Source organism: Salminus brasiliensis, chromosome 4 (assembly GCF_030463535.1).
Source record: "Salminus brasiliensis chromosome 4, fSalBra1.hap2, whole genome shotgun sequence".
NCBI classification, from domain to species: domain Eukaryota; kingdom Metazoa; phylum Chordata; class Actinopteri; order Characiformes; family Bryconidae; genus Salminus; species Salminus brasiliensis.
The window spans coordinates 32,935,586-32,952,901 of NC_132881.1; the positions used below are offsets into that span (position 1 = coordinate 32,935,586).

Genomic DNA, 17,316 nt, shown 5'->3' on the forward strand with positions numbered 1-17,316 from the left:
TTATCATCATCATCATTAATAATGTGGAAGCAGTTTATCATGACTGGAGCAACAAAACCATATATATTCAAAGCAGAGATAAAATTTGTATATTTTACATTTTAATGAAAGTTAATGTAACAATGTTTTGGAACATTTCTGTTGGTTTTATTTACCATGAACCACAGTAACCTTAAGCTTCACAGAGGTTTTATTACTGAAGCTGTGTATGTGTGCTCATGTGTGTGTCTGTATTCTCTTACCCTGTGCACGGGGAGTTTGGTCCTGAGTCATGCATACAGGAGCTCTGTTTTGAACTGTCAGTCACGGGATCCAGATTTAAATAGAGAGAGGGCTTCTTCACTGACAGAGGCTGGAGACAACAAGAGACAACAGAATTACTCACAACAGAAAAAGAACTAAAGAGGAGTACATAACACAGTACTTAACAAAGCATTATTTGGCCCTAAAAAGGAAAACCTGTATTTTCCTTGGCATAGTTGAATAATAATAGTTGAGTGGGTACATGGAACTGTGAAAGTAACACACTGTGAACACTGCCTTCTCTTCATTGAAAAGAAAATCTAGCACAACCAACACAGAGGGGAAAAATGCTAGGTGAACCAGGCCTTGGGACCGCAACTTTGCCTCTGCCACTGTCTGGAGAAAGGGAGGTCCAAAAAAGCGAACGCCGGAGGAACGAGTGAGTATTCATGCTAGGCTGAATCTGTAGCTGACTGGCTTATAACATCGCTTCTCTCAGTGTCTCACTCTCTTGTATAACAAACAGGACTACCTCAGATTACAGCTAAGCTCATATCAGACGGGGAATTTAAAAGCTCAAAATGCCATAAAGAGGGCAGCAACAAGTAAGAATAATTTAAATATATATAATATATCATTAACATTTTTTGCTACTATGCTATGTGGCTCCTGTGACCCGATGCAATGATGAAAACCAGCCAATCAGAGCAAGCCCACCATAAATGAAAATCAGTGTTTTATCCAGAGGCAAAATAACAGGGTTGTAAATAGGCTTCTAAAACTGCATCCTTCGTCCCAACAAAGTCACATATTTACACACTTAAAAAACAACTTAAACTACTATGTTTGAAACAGATACTTACTGGTGTAGAGGTGCCAATCTTCTCCATGTACTCAATCTCATAGTCTGTAACATCATCAGAAACAATATTTCAGACAAAAAAAAACAAGACTATAGTACTGTTCAGAATGTGCTCTTAGCAATAGGCCCATAATGAGCCGACTACATAAGCAGGACAGTGTCACTGTACAGCAGCTGTGAGGCAAGCACAAGCACAGAGACTCAAACACACACGCAGGCTCACAAATATGGACAGACACACACGCTGGTACTTGTGACCCAGTTCGGGCTATACAGAGACTGCTCCCGGCTAATGCTGGTCCTATTAGAAGCCAGTCGATGATAAAATTGGCTATAATGAAACTGCCATCACTGGAATGGTAACATTATTTCAGAGTACTTTTAATAAATAAGCAGAGCACTGAGACTTATACCTCTCATACTAAATGAAATACCAACAAAAAGGACAGTTTTAATAGACAGTTTAAGTATATTTCATAACAGAACACAGTACATATAACCTACCACCCTGTGGCTACCATTAAAAGGTAGCTGGCTAAAAAGTGTTAATTATTAATCATATGCACCAACATCACTTTTGATTTTGTTTCTTGTTGGAAATGACGATAGATAATTATGATAGATAAATATAATCACCCTGAAACAATAACGAGTAAGAAATAAAATCTGTATAAAAATAAGAGCAGATGTAACAGATCCTGCATCTTGTTCCACACCTCTAATCTGGCATTTCCAGTAATATTTTGGCAAGTGAAATTATATTAAAATAGTCTACATATGTAATGGATATTTATATATTTTTTGCAATATTATAAGAATATAACAAGACAGTCTGCATTAATCTGCATTTTGTTTTAGAAACCACTATTATCTGCATTTTTAAATAAGCTACATTATCTAACAATTTTTTAAAACAAGTATCCATAATAATTGTTTCTTGATTGATCTTTGAACCAATTAACAAAGATGAACCCAAAGACAGAATATTTGACTAACAGTATAAGTCTGAGGGAAACAGACTAATACTGTGTAAACACACATGCATACATACACACACACACACCATGGTTCTGTGCGGGTAAGTTGCTCTCATTGACAAAGGCTGTGAGGTCAGACGGCTGAGGGAAGTCCTGGACGTCAGACGTAAGCTCCGCCTCCACATCATGCCGGGCTGCCCACTTCTGGTTGGTGGAGGAGGCCAGTTTCTCTTCGTCTGTGGCGTGGTCCTGCGCGTGATCGGACAGCGTGTCTGCAGGGGGCTCCTGTAGGTGATTGTGTGTGTGTGAGATGGGGGGCGAAAGTGGAGAACACACAGGACAACACTGTCATGATATGAGGTGACGAAGGCGAAGGAAAGACACAGATGCCCTTCAGAATGACCAAAGAACGGTTGGTGAATGTGAATGAGTAGTGTGAGTGTGTGAAGAAAATCGACCCACCTGTGCAGACTGATCAGTTACAGGGGACCGTTTTGGTGACCTCTTCACTCTAAACGTGTTACTGCAAGAAAAAAAGAATGAATTAAGAGCCGAAGTTTAAAAGAATTTTTAATAACCAGTAAATAAACCTGCTCAAACTGCTCTTTCATGGCCTTTATGAAATACATACCTGCTGCTTTGCTTTTGTACATGCTTTTAAATGTATTTTGTTTAATATTAATATTAAGCATTAGGGGTGTAGCAGTACGTGTATTCATACTGAACCACCACAGTAAGCATGTCACAGTTTGGTGCACGCAGTCGTGCAGAGAATACACAGTACACAGTAAGTCATGCTCATGGCAGGCAAAGCTTGACAGAGACTGAAGAGCGTAATCAAACCAAATTTCACTTGAAGAGTTTCACCTGAAAACCTGAAGTTAAACAACGTTAGCAAGTAAAGTTTGGAATTGCATGGTATTGTGGGAATTGTAGTGGATTTATCACTAGATAACAGTGCATGAACATACGTTTGGTTTTCTTTTCTTTATGTTCATCTGTTCATCTGTTATCTTCATCTGTTCTGTTTGGAAATGAAACAGATTGTAACCCTCTGGAGTCTAAAGCGATTTTTTTTTTCTTTCATTTTTGCATATCTCCTTAAATTTGTCATTAAAGACACTTGCATATAAGATATTACCCACATGTTTTATATCAAAATGACAACAATCTCAGCTTGCTATATAATGAAATCACTGTGGGAAGAGAAACTCTGACCCTAAACCTGAAAAAACTGAAGTCCAATTTCTTGTGAAAACATACCTTTATTCACGTTGACAAATAGTTTTGGTGCTTGAAATGGATTCAGCTTGGAGTCTTAGCTTCACAAAAGTAGTGGCATATCTGAATAAAATACCATATATACAGCAGGACACAGAAGGCAGTTTCTGAGTGTCCACTGGACAACTTTACACAAAACCACAGACGGATGCAAAAATCCACCAATTGCAGATGAGAGGCTTATGACGGACACACGAATCCACCAGTTAGACAAGGCAAGAGACAAAGACGAGTATCTCGACCCATCATCACAGCCTTGTAACTCTGGATGCAAATTACATATGACCTGGCAAAGGACGGACTCTACAGATTCAGGCCATGTTTGAACCATATTTCTGGGCTGTATTATCGCAAAAATATTAATAGAGGGTTAATAAACATCAAGCAGTTCAAAGACATTCTGGCCTGTTTCCAATTCGAATGTCATGGCAGATTGGATGAGGACAGTGTCTCAGTGTTGCTGTAGGGTGTGTGTTTGGAAAAACATCAAACATGTTACACACTACAGGTACCAAATACCTGTGGGTGGTGGATGCGTATGGCACTGGGTGGAACAAACTGCAGCTTTCAAAACAGTCTGTTTAAAATAAAATAAAAATCTCCTAACGCATTTAAGGGGTTCTGTGTTTTCCCGCTGTACCGAACTACTCAAACTGTGAGGTCCAAACCACGGGTTTCTAAATTTTGAGTACTGTTACACCCCTAAGAATGTCTAAGTCTCAGTAAATCAAGTTAACAACAGTAGAACACTGGGGTGGAAATTTGAGAACGTGCATTAGTAACTGGACTGGTCAGTGTTTCACACAATGGAGGTCACTGTTAGTTTGTTATGTGACTATGATGGAATATAGTCTATTGATTTTTTCTTCATGTTGCATGCTTCCTTAGATGCTTCAGTTTTGTATACCATTATCTATATAGTATGCACAGCCATTTCAGAATATTATGACCACCCCTGGTTTGGAATAAGCTTCTGATATGACTGCATTTTATCCTTGTGTTATTATTTTTCTAATATTATTTATTTATTTAGTTATTTTTTACTTTATGTCACTGCATTTTGGGGGGAAATCAACTCCAACCACAGCTACAACAAAATAGTATTGCTGTCACATAAAAACCTTGCATTTCTATCTTAAGTTGCCATTTTGGAGATACAAGATTTTTGTCTGACAGCGATGACATGCCTTTCAAAGACAAAGGCTCGTGTCATCTAGTGGACAATATAAGTTGGAAATATGTAGAGTTAATAAAATTCATTGGTGTATGTTGATCAGTCCTCTCCCATGAGGTTACCCATGACCACATGCTGTTTGTATTGCACATGTCTAAGCCATGACCCAGATACAGCTAATGTTGGTCTGCGGTTCACTTCTAATTGCTCACTGACCCGATCAAGTGCCAGATGTCCACTATGTCTACCTTTTAAACACAACCTCTCTCTCTTACTTTCTTCTCAATGCCTGATATGAGATAAACTAATAACAAAAAGGTTAGGACTGATGTAAAGTAAGAGATAAAGTGAGAACAGGTAAACTGAGAATCAAGGCAAATGAGATATTACACTACAGAAAATTAATAATGTTTGGGAAGCATATGGTGAAGTAGGTTATCATTACTGATGCTGATTTAGTCTGCCATCTCTCTACTTACAACAGACAACAGAGAGAAGAGAAACCAGTGGACTTCCTGTGACACGAGAGCAACAGGGAGACAAGTGACAGAGAGACCGACACAGGACAAACAGTGACGCATGCACACACAGTCATCCACACACACACAAACTTAAATGGAGGCTTGGAGGCAACACAAATATTGGAAAAAGAAATCTCTAGGTAGTGCACTAGAGGGCACACTAACACAAAGAGAAGAGAACACGCTATATGGTTACATTAGACAGAGCAACAACTCCACTCTGAGAGTAGACTTACGATTTCAGTGGCTTTTTCTTGTTCTTGGCTGGTTTATTCTGGTTGTGATCCTCTAACTCAGCAACGTTGTCATTGTCATTGTCATTGTCATTGCTGGAGACCTCAAAAGAGGCTGCCTTAGGAGGCGAATTCCCCATCTTATTAGACGATTTAAAGGGGTCAATGGAGTCATCAAAGGAGTCCAGGTCGAAGCTGTAGTTCGCCCTGGACTGGCTAGGAGAGTTGGGGATGCCTTTGTTCGATGAGAAGGGATTAAAATTAGGGTCTTCCCATTTGCTGGGGTCAAAGTTGTATGACGCTTTGGGAATGGGGATGTCATCATTGTCATTTGAATTGACTGTGATGGGCATGTTGTCTAGCTGTTCCGTTTTTGTTGGGGGGGCCTTCTTAATCCCCAGCTTTGGCTTTCTGAGGGGCATCTTGGCCCCTGGCTTTTTGCCTAGCTTTTTCGGAGGGAGAGGGGCGTCCTGTGACGTCTCTCCACTCTCCTCAGAATAATCGAACTCCAGCCTGATAGGCTGTCGTTTGGTGATTGGCTGCTCTTCGATGTTGAGAGATGGCTCTGTTGGGGGTGCGATAGGAGCAGTAGGGGGGAGTGGCTCCTCAGCTAGGACAGGGGGGCTTCTGGGAGGTTCTAGGACAGAAGCAAAGTCAGTTTTCCTCCCCAGGACAGGAGAATTGGCAATCTTACTACCACCTGTGCAGAAAGGATCAATATTCTCAAAGTTTTCTGGGTCCCATTTGTAGCTGGCGCTGGGGGGAATAGGGGAATCCTTATCTGGAACAGGTGAAGTCTTGTCCTGGGGCTCTGGAGTTGCTGGTACTGGGGCAAAGCTACTCTCCTCAGCTACTGGTGGTGGACTTTCAACTCTAGGCTTGATCTTGCTCCTCCTGAGGGTGCCTGCAGGGCTGGGGCTGGGGCTGGGTGAGGGTGTAGGACGATCCTGCTTGTCTTGTGCCTGAGGAGGGGTCTCTGCAAGGGACTTCCCCCTCTTCTTCACTTCTGGTGTGCTACTGGAGGAGCCGGTTCTGGAAGTGGCGCTCTCAGGGTTGGAGTTCTGCCTGGACAGAGGTTTCTTCTTCAGGGAACCAGGCCGAGGCTTTTTGACCCTGCGGAGGGTACCTGGGGCACTCTCTGTGCCTACACTGAAGGACTCTGCCCGGGGGTGAATAGATTTATCTGAGGCACCCACTGCACACCTGTCTCCAGGACTATAGCTGTCTAACTCCCCAGACTGAAGGCTGAGTGAACGAGTTAAAGGTGTACGACCCTGTAGGCCTGATGGACCTGAACAGAGTTCTGATGCTGGGGAAGGATCAGCAGTGAGTATGTGGTCAAGGTTGTAGGTGCCACTGCTGGCTATAGGCTTGTCCTCATCAAAGACAATGGAAAGAGAGCGACTGGGAGAGCGGAGAGAAGGAGAACCGAGCACGTCACTGGCAGAAGCATCTACTGTAGAGACTGAGTCAATACAGGAATCTGGAAAACAGGATAAAAGTTGGTTATTTTAAAGAATGAGGCAGTATACAGTTTTGATGCTCTAAGTAGAATAAAATAAATTTAATCTGATTTTCAACACTATGTCCAATTTAATCCTCTGTAGTCTATGAACGTTTCAAGGTTTCTTGACGTTTCTATTAATATCTCTGCAATAATATAATGCAGAAATACGGTTCAAATATTTTATGAATCTGTAAAGCGCTGGATCTCATTGTCAGATCGTACGTGACTTACGTCTGGACTTACGAGGCTGTGAAGACAAGTTATTATGTTTTAAGTTATTATTATTAATAAGTTATTATGTCTAAATTGTGGAACTGTGTGTCTCTCATCTACCCTCGTCTGTAATTGGTGGATGTCGGCTTCGGTCTACGGTTTAGTGTAAAACTGACCAATGGACACTCAGATACACGTATTCTGTTTCTCACCTTTTATATACTATGTTATTCATAAATTCCACTACTTTCGTGAAGCTCAAGACTGTTTATGTTTTTTTTTACAAGAAATATGAAGAATTTCTAGAATCTGACTTCAAGGTTTAGGGTCTCTTCACACAGTGTTCTAGGTCACATAGGGTCTAATTATAGAGGGATCATTGTTTCTGATCATTTTAATATAAAACTTGTGGGTTTATCTCATATGCAAGTGCCTTTAAGGGTAAATTTAGACTCCAGAGGGTTAAAGTATAAGGTTTAGGGCACTCAATGCTCCTTTGTACTGAATACAAATTCTGAGCATAATGATTAAAAAGTTTGAACATAAACAAATCTTTATATTTATATAGCATTTTTTGCTTTAGTTACAGAATCTTAAAGGGCTTTACACAGAAAGGTAAAGATCAGTAATCTACTTCTTGCTCATTTCTTATTTGAGATTTAAAAAAAAACATTTACGTATTTGTTTGTACAGACCTGTGATAGGGCATTATGGTGATGTTAAACTCACTGTCTTCTATGAATAAGTCATGAATAATAATGTCTTCTATTTAGGCCTCAGGAATAATTTCACACAGTTAATTTCCTGCTCTCTGAATTAAAGCTCTTTTTAAAAATGTGGCTCCTTTCCACATTTGTAATGTGTGTATTATTCTTTTTCTCCACTAGAGGGTCCTAGTGAACAACCTAATTGTCTACTAAACAAAGACTTGAGACCTGCTGCTTTTTTTTTTTTTACAAAAATTTAAAACCCAGGTTTCTGGAACCTTTCATTCCTTTTCCAGTATTGCCTCTATGGTTAGCTGTGAAAAATGGTTTGCCCAAAAAATTGACAAAGGTCAGTGCTTAATAGTAATTCTGCTGGATTTAATAGACTATCCTTTGGTTAATTTAATGGACGGACTCTTCTATTGGCATTTTCTTTCTCTTAGAGGTTGCCTGCCCCTGTCATTTGTCTAACCTCTAACCTCTCACCTCTTTAAGCTTATTATAGAATTGCATTAGGTAAATGATTGGTTGCTTAAACTCCCTGTCATGTGGCAGCTGTAATTTGTATCTCCGCTGACCAGTGCTGACCTGTGTCTGTTAAGGGCAGAGGCTGTGTGCTAGGTTCTATCTGTTCAATTGGGGGCAATGGAGGGGCTGCTGTCTTCACAGGGGTGGTGGATTCAGGGGTTTCAAATGCACCGTCAGAGTCTGAGCTCCTAAAACAACGACAGACAGGAGAAAACAGACAGGGAAACACAAGGAGAAGTCTGGTTATATTGTGTATATTAAGATTTCCTGGTTAAAGACTATAGTACTCAACCATGATACAGTGTGAGAGATCAAATCCATTACTCAGTCACTTCCACACCTTCAAACTCATTTGAAATAAGAAACAGTACATGAATAAAAATCTGACACTGCAAACAAAGACAATGAATGTACCAGCACTGCTGTAGTATAGACAGTTTGTATAAGCCTTTTATAAAGTCCATCACGCTATAAATATGCATGTAGAGACATTAGGATTGATTTTCTGATTCATTCATTCATGATGCATGTCTCAGCATGTTTTATGCGTCTGTCCCTGGAGAATTATAAGGTTAAAGCTGAAGAAAAAAAAACGCTGAAACTGCAGCAAGGGGACGAGCAGCGCTGCAGCTCAGCTTAGAGCTCAGCCCTGCCTTTGCCTCCCCTTCCTTCCCCTTTTTCCTCACAATCTCTCCATCCTTAACCACCTTTACACTGCAATAAAACACAATGAACACCTGCTGTGCATTAAAATAGCCGCTGGATTTCATATGCAGCGTAAACGAGCAAAACACATTTTCCATGTCACCAGTGCATTTAGCATTGCCATAAAGCATACAGTGCATACACAGTATGACAGGCATGTAGGCAGTTTGACATACGCGCAGTCACTATGTCCAAAATATGATCAGACTGAACCACGGATCACTCTCAATAAAAAAAAAAAAAAACAACCTTCATTGCTCCACCCTTATATCAGTGCCCACTCACCCTGTACAGATGCTTCTCACCTCTGCCTGGCCGGCACATCGGCAGCCTGGATCATGTAGCCATGTCTGGAGCTCCATGTAAGGCGCTGGAGGAGCCCGATAGCAGGGTCCCCCCCGTCGCCTGTCCCCAAGCCCCCAAGCAGCGTGTCCCAGCCCCATCGAGCCCACTGAAGTGGAGACAGAGCCTGCCACGTACTCACCGCCATCACTGCCATGCACACCCTCTCTCTCTTTCTTCTCCTGCTCCTCAGTTCTAGCTGCTATCACACCCCCTCAACTGGTCTCACACCACCTTTTCTTTACTATCTCCTCCCTCTTTGTCTTTTTCTACAGTAGCTTCCTCCCCGGCTGATGGTGGGCTTTTTCACTCGTTGCAGAATAATTACTACCTGCAGACTCGCTGCCTCCCTCTCTCTCCTTCTCTCCAACCGCCTCCCCCCCCTCTCTCTCTCCCTCTGTCTGACATCCTCCCAGCCTCCCCTCTTCTGCTTTCTCTCATGCTGAGCAGTAAGGTCCTACAGTACATCTGCTGTAGCGTTCTAGCTGCTGTGGACATTTACTATATTCTTTATAGTACTGCATTCTCCTTGATGACCTTACCTCACCCTCTCTTGCTGTACTGAATTTGAATAAACCTACTGACGTTTTGGCCAGAGCACAGAGAACACAGCCAAAGATTCTGTTGAACGCTTCAAAACAGCAAGTCTTCTGTCATTTTCCAAGCACAGGGAAACATGCCCTGATTGTCGTATTTCACATTTAATACAGATGCAATAAACAGAGATTAGGTTGGAAAGTGCAGCATGTGAGTGTTCAACCAACGCAGAACATGGAAAAAGGCAATCGTGAAATACATTCAAGACTTCAGTATCAGAACTGACCAAACAATGCTCAAATCAGTCCTATACAATATTGGTAAAACAGAGCATAGAACTGTTATGCACTGTTTGCATTCACCAGAACACAGTGCTGCCCCCTAGGCAGAACTACACAGGCTAACTGAGGAGAAGAGCGCGTCTATTGATCCAGTTCATGCCAAGGGCTCTCACACTCACTCAATGGCACCAGACCACATGCTGTGCATACGCTTTGTCTGTGTGAAATAAACCCTTAGGGATGTAGCAACATGCCTGTCCACTTACAACACACATGGGTTAAAGTGGGTCTCTAACAGTGAGATGCGAGACCACTGAAGGTAGAAATCAATGGATGGAACAGAGGGAATGAGATGGGATGAAACAGAATGGGGTAATAGTCACAGTGCATTATCCCTCTGGGCAGGTCAATGCCAAAACCAGAGAGCAAACCCTTCACCCCTAGGGAAAGACAACCTGAAAGATGCTATGATGGGTTGGCGGAACAGAGCATGTTTGCAGTAGAATTTTAGAATGATGGTGACTGTATGTGGTCACCACATACACGTTCCACAGCATTCAGGATCTGATATCACTATAACCTTCAGCAGTTGGACCTAAATAATTAAGTATATATAACAATATATAGAGAGTAAGTATTCTATTCTATTCTATTTGTAGTATTCTATCGAATAGTGCCTTGAACAAAAAAAAATGTATAAGGATATATATAAATCTTATTATTCAAATATTATCCAAAAAACAGTATGGTAATTATCTGAGAAGTCAGAGATTTGTTCCGAACCATGATTACATACATAGTACATACAGTTACCATCAAATATATGGTTTATCTCATGAACCCTTCATTAAATATAATACATTAACCCTTTCTTCTAACCGACATATTAAAAAGCTTACTGACTTTCATTTTAATGTAATTTATGTTTATTTGTATGTACTATAATGGTATGTCATGTCATATGTGGCTCTTTTTTTACACACACACACACACGTGTGTGTGTATATATATATATATATATATATATATATATATATATATATATATATATATATATATATATATATTGTTAGTTAATACAATTCTGCTAGAATATTTGTTAATAGTCAGTGTAATCGTCTGCTCTGTTTAGCGTCTTACCAGTCATGCTTGCACTCACAAATCCAAACAAACTTGGTGAAAAACTATCCAAAATCTGAATGATTTAAAAACAGAACATCAAAAGTACTAAAATATAAATTATGTGGAAATTCTGTGTAAAACTTCTGTAAAACAATCATAAGCCAGAAAAACTGAGGAAACTGTATCTTCTTAACAAATATCTTGAAAACAGAAGCAACTAAAACATTAATTCAAATGATTTTACCGGTCTCAAATATTTTCATGATCAAATCCATTTCATTTTATTGACTATCTACTGCAGCCACAGTAACAGTATAAGGATAAGGACCCTTAATCAGATGCATTATTTGATCCGATTGCATTTCATAGCTCTGCTGTATTGGTCTGTTGGTGTCTGACAACAGTAAAGGAGTGAATAGTAACGATCACGCGACTCCTGCCTGTGTGGACATTTCTCCATATTCCTACAAAACAGACTGTTGCCATGGCGACCATGCTTCAAGCCATATGCTCTTTTGGGCACACACTAACAGCTTGCACAAAATCTTGGCTGAACCCACTGTTTTCGCTCTCTCAAACACAGTCATGCAACTATATCAATCCACTTGCCATATTTTAGCCATTTTTCAACTCGAACCCATACACTCCAAGACACAAAAAGACAAGAGTGGACATAAAGTGTTGATTTATTCCTCAAATATCTGCTTAAGATATGAGCTGTAGCTCGATATTACCGAGCTTATGCTCCCCTCGAGTGCTTTAAAAATGGCCTTTCCCCTGCACTGCATTTCACATTTTCGCAGAATGAAAAAAAAGGGGCAGAGCAGATTAGCTACAGAATAGAAATAGCAGAGTAGCTCATTTCTGTGATAACTAGAAGCAAGTATTATCTTTTCACAACCCTAAATTGCTTCATTTTGACTGTAGAACTGAGGCTTCAATATCCATTGCATTTATGCTCACTGTAGCATTCCTGCACCTTTGATAACCTTTGCATATGGATGAAGAGCAGGTGTATCCCGGGTAAAAGGGAAGAGACAGAGAAAAAGAGAGAGAGAAAAACAGAAAGAGAAAGTGAGCCAGAAGAGCCGGCGTCGTCTGCCTAGAAACAGCCAGCCTCTCTGGCAGCCACACAAACAGGCACAGACCGAGTGCCCACCACAGAGCTGGAGCTCCATCCCAGCCAGGCGACAGACCATACTGTGTGTGCTGGTTAAACAAAGCCTACCCAGACTAGAGACAGAGCAACACCTATTCTCCTGGGAGAGCAGGGGAAGTGGCCCATACCTGTCCTCTAGTTCAACCTCTACATCACAAGTATGACCACTCCACAGGCAACAGCTGATGACTTTTTTTTCTTAAAAAATCAGAAATATTATGATGCATTAAATAATAGCTAGCTATGAACAAGTCATTTATATGGCTGATTATAATTCTGCCTATTTAGTTCATCATCAGTTCATCAAGAGGCAATTTAGCTTTATGTTCACCCACCATGCGTTTTTGGGACATGGGAGATAACCGGAGTAACTGGAGGGAACCTGCGCAGCAACACACCAGGCTACTCACAGACAGAGACAGAGCAAGGATTAAACCCACAACCCCAGGTCTCTGCGCAGCCAATCCACTTTCTTTTCTTCTAGACATTATGAAAATGTGACACATTAAAGAACAACAGCCAGTTTCAAGTTATGGCAAAAAGTGAAAAACAGGAAAAAGTTTGATCTTCAAGAATTTAGCAGGACAGCAACGAAAATAAGACTCAGAGAACACAGAAGACAGAGAACACACTTCTACACATTTCTAATGCACAGGTCATTTATTTGCTTATGTTAACATGTTAAAGGAAAAACTGTGGCATATATATATATATATATATATATAGAGAGAGAGAGAGAGAGAGAGAGAACACTTCAAAGCTTCACAGGAAGGATAAATGTAGAAGGTTATATCAAGATACATGCATAGATTAGTGGTGTCAATCTATCAGAAAGTTTAATCACATGAATCACAATATTCTGTGATTAATTATGCTAGCTAGCACATCCTTGATTTTTTTGGCAGGAGAACAAATAAATGTCTAATAACTCAGAAAAAACTGAGGAATATCATATCTTTTGAGAACTTTATCCTTAAATACGACGTAGCTCAGACACAGAAGCTTTAATAAAGAAAATGCTTCAACAACTTTTTAAGAGATAAATGGATGATCAGTCATTGGGCTGAATTAAGCGAGTTAAGAGAGGAGCAACTATGTGTGTAAGTGAAAGAGACAAAGGGGGTTGAGGGAGGGGAAAGATAATGAGAGTTAGTTATGAGATTTAATCCATATTTCAGCATAAATAAAATGTAATCTACCCTCGGAGATCAACAGTAGCAAGTAAAAACGCTAATACCTCACTAGGCTCTGTAAAGAGAGCGACCTACGGAAAAAGGTAAGGGCCAACTTAGAACAGTGATTAATTAGGTTAACACACACGTTACACCACAGTTTGTCTTCAACATGTTAAATTAAGTAAATTAACAGTAATTGTGCACTGATCTTCAACAGAAAGGAATTTTAACTTTCCACATGCTATAATGCAGCAATACGGGAGACTGCAATCGGTGTATAAGAGTGAAAGGGCCAAGAGGGGGAGACAAAGGAGACGAAAGGACGAAACAATTAGGATGGTGCTTTTCCAGCAGATGTGTGATTTGCAGATCACTGGATTAGCTTCAGCTCCCAGTGCCAAGCTATAGCTCTGCTTTCCGTTAACGCATTTTCAGACAGGATTCACAGTCCTAAACACAATGAAAGATTATCAACGTCTCCAAAAATCAGCAGTAATCCATTACTGCTTCTGCCTCCTTCTTCTCTTCAGGAATGACAGTTCATCTGTTAGTCACCCTACACCTCCCACCTGATGTCTGACAGTGTTATTTTCCTTCCATATGTGCCTTTTCTGAGAAACACTGTGCTTCTGCAGGTCTGTTGCAGAGAAACTTACCAAGAAACTCATCACAAGAAAATGAGTTACAACAGTTTAACTGTTATTATGACAGAAATATGTCAAATAAAGAACCTGAATCTGTATATCAGCCTTTTTGTCTGTATTTCGGCTTAGTGCTCTCCATATTCACCATATTCCGTATTAACAAAGGCATGTTTAGATGAGGCGTGGAAACTGAGGGGATTTGATTAGTGCCAAGCCATGAGCAGAGAGGAAATGGTAAGGAAAAGCAAGGCATAATTATAAGTGCATATAGCAAAGTTCTTGAGATGGTTATTTTCCATTTTCTTCCTGAGGGACTCCATAACGCAGTAATGCATCAGCTTGCCTCACACTCAAATAATTCAGCTTCTCTTTCAATATTTTATGTGTTCCAGCTGCCTTGCACCAAAACTTCTGCGGCCCTTCAACTCAGAGGTTTCAGGCTGACGAGCAGAAAGGACTCACCGGTAGCGTTATTCATATATTTATCTACTGAATGTGTCTAAAAGGATCCAGAAAGCCCTTCCAATTACTGAATTCAGCTACTATGTATGAAATGTATGAAGCATGGAGACTAAGGTACAGAGCAACAATGACAAATGAATGGGTATCTATACGACTCTAGAAGGACCTGTTTCTTATTATTTCAATGAATGGGAGAAACCAAGATTTCTTTCAATACTTGAATCCACCAACAATCACAAGTTCAGCCAAGCTCCACAGAGAGCCACCAAAGACAAGTTTCTTACTATAAAAAAGACTCATGGCCTCCTAGAAATCACAGTGTAAACAAAGCACTGGTTTACAGACACACTCTTTTACAAAACAAAGTAATCCCACACTGACCGTTGTTTTAAGACTGAAGGTTGGAGATGACAAGTTCTTAGAGTAAAGTATTGATGCAAAAACAGAAATCAGTAGCCTTAATTTCCAGATGATTGCAGGCCCATGGCTATGGAATCAGCCTCACCATTAGGACAACATAAGCATGTTTCTACAAGTCAGTGTCTTACAAAACACAGATTCATAATGAAATGAGTGTTCCTGTGCATTCCTGTACCAAACATCAGATATCCAGGACCTGACAAACATGCTATGAGGTTTACTTTGATACTGTTTGAAAAGACCCTTTTTGGTATTTGCTCCACAATATTAACATAGTTTTGAAGATCACAGCTGTCGTTCAGAAAAGCATAAAACTAACCTTGCCTTCAAAAGTTCACCTAGCACAGCTCCGCTATGAGCACCTGCACTTCAAAACAATCCAACAGGGGCCAAAGTTTTCAAGAGCCATGCTTTGAAGTGCAAAACTCCGACACGTATTACCCAGGTGTGCCAACGTTACATAAGAGCACTTGGCGTGGTTGCGTAAGCGGGTAGCCAGGCAGGCGGAAAGTGTTGTTAGTCATGTCTGAATGAACAGTATTCCCTGGTGGAAAACAGGGAGCTTTACTCTCATCTAAAGTGGCACTTGAGAGTCCATGAAGACCTTTAACTTCTCCATCATTCTCCACGTAGGTCATCTCGAGCTATCAACTTAAGCCATTGAGGGGACATTATGTAACAGACAGATGAGCAAGTACTGGATATGGTTACAGTAGCTCTTAAAATGATCAATAATTCTAGATTATTAATGTCTTATACCCTCCAAAAATCTTATTCTAATTTGTTGGTAAAAAAAAAACAAAGCTGCCCCTGACACTGTGTGAGCTTTTTCTGAAGATTGGACCAACAGAAATGATCCAAAATGACCACTTTATATTGATGTTCATTAAAGTTAAGACTTTTGTGAGTTTATGGAAATTGGGCCTTCTATTAATTATGTCTAAGCCCTGAAACATATGTCCCACAAGGATGTGAAAGCAGACACTTCAAGCTACACAGAATGAGTTTTGCACAAGTTGCGGTGAAAAATGCACCACAGCGTATTTAATAACATAACGCAACACAAGCACAACTTGCATTCTGAGAGCTTCCACAAGGGGCGCTACAGTGACAAGCAAGTGTTCTTATACCGCCAGAGTGCATTTTTCCAGTCCAACTTTCATTAAGGCCAGTTTTGATTTAAATTCGTCCTCTATCGCCCCCCTGAGTACTGAGTGTTTTAACTGTCACGGGATCGTAACCAGGCACACTGGGTTTGTACAGCAGGATCATGCATTTGCAGAGCATTTGCTTTTATATTGGCGTACTTTCATTAAGTATGTTTAAGTGGTATAACACAGTTAAATATCAATGGTTGTCTGAACATACAAGCATGTAATCAACCAGCCCCATCAACAACCCACTTCAGCAACTCCCTTCAGAAAAGACAATATTGTGAGAATATCAAATTGTGAACAACGTGAATCATGAATCAAATCGAATCATGGTGTGTCGACGAGGATGAAAGGTAGATGGCTATCCTTCTCCATTGTGTACAATTTCTGGATTGTATATGAAGCTGTTCTTCAGCTATTCATATTCTTTTGGACATAAAAACACACCACTCTCTCTCTCTCTCTCTCACACACACACGCACACACACACACACACACACACACACACTAATTCTCGATATGTCTCCCCATCCTATATGAGACATAAATAACCTCCCTCTTCCCCATCCCCCTCTTCCTCCCCCGCTCTTCAGTGTTCTATTTCAGCACTGTCACCAGCTCTAGCAGTGCTCCCCACCTCTCTCGCTCTTTCGCTCTCCCTACCAGTGCTGCAGCGCTGCCCTCCATCCCCCACAAAAACACACTCAGGTCTCACTCCCTCTTTTCAAAACAGACATGTCCTCCTCCATTCAGATTTCGGAATAAGACCACAGACTTGCCCACACACTCCATTCATTCAATAGCTACATATCAGCTACATGAACGTAAACACTGACACACTGCATCTACATACTTCCACAAATACAATGTCATGCCGGCCAGCTCATAATAATCCATCGCAAAAGGTAAACAATAACAAAGCATCACCCTCATTGCTGCTAGTGTCTGTACCAAGAATCTGTGAAAAATTTAGTAAATTCTCACTGCTCTCATATGTGTCACATATAAAAAAATGTCTGTTATATTCTTTTGACCCCAAGACAAAACACATACAGCACATACTCTCCTA

At 40.5% G+C, this 17,316-nt stretch overlaps 1 protein-coding gene across 8 annotated transcripts in view; it reads right to left on the reverse strand.

Annotated features, from left to right (window-relative positions):
* tacc2 (transforming, acidic coiled-coil containing protein 2) overlaps positions 1-17,316 on the reverse strand; it is a 74,677-nt gene that overhangs the window by 13,406 nt on the left and 43,955 nt on the right. For 7 of the 8 annotated variants that reach the window (XM_072678090.1, XM_072678091.1, XM_072678087.1 and 4 more), the window contains 6 exons: positions 8,307-8,434; positions 5,295-6,774; positions 2,545-2,605; positions 2,169-2,427; positions 1,107-1,150; positions 243-352 (listed from right to left, as the gene is read on the reverse strand). In XM_072678090.1, the coding sequence (XP_072534191.1) occupies positions 243-352; positions 1,107-1,150; positions 2,169-2,427; positions 2,545-2,605; positions 5,295-6,774; positions 8,307-8,434 (2,082 nt within the window). The remainder of the gene's footprint in view (positions 1-242; positions 353-1,106; positions 1,151-2,168; positions 2,428-2,544; positions 2,606-5,294; positions 6,775-8,306; positions 8,435-17,316) is intronic. The other variant, XM_072678086.1, reaches the window with a different exon arrangement.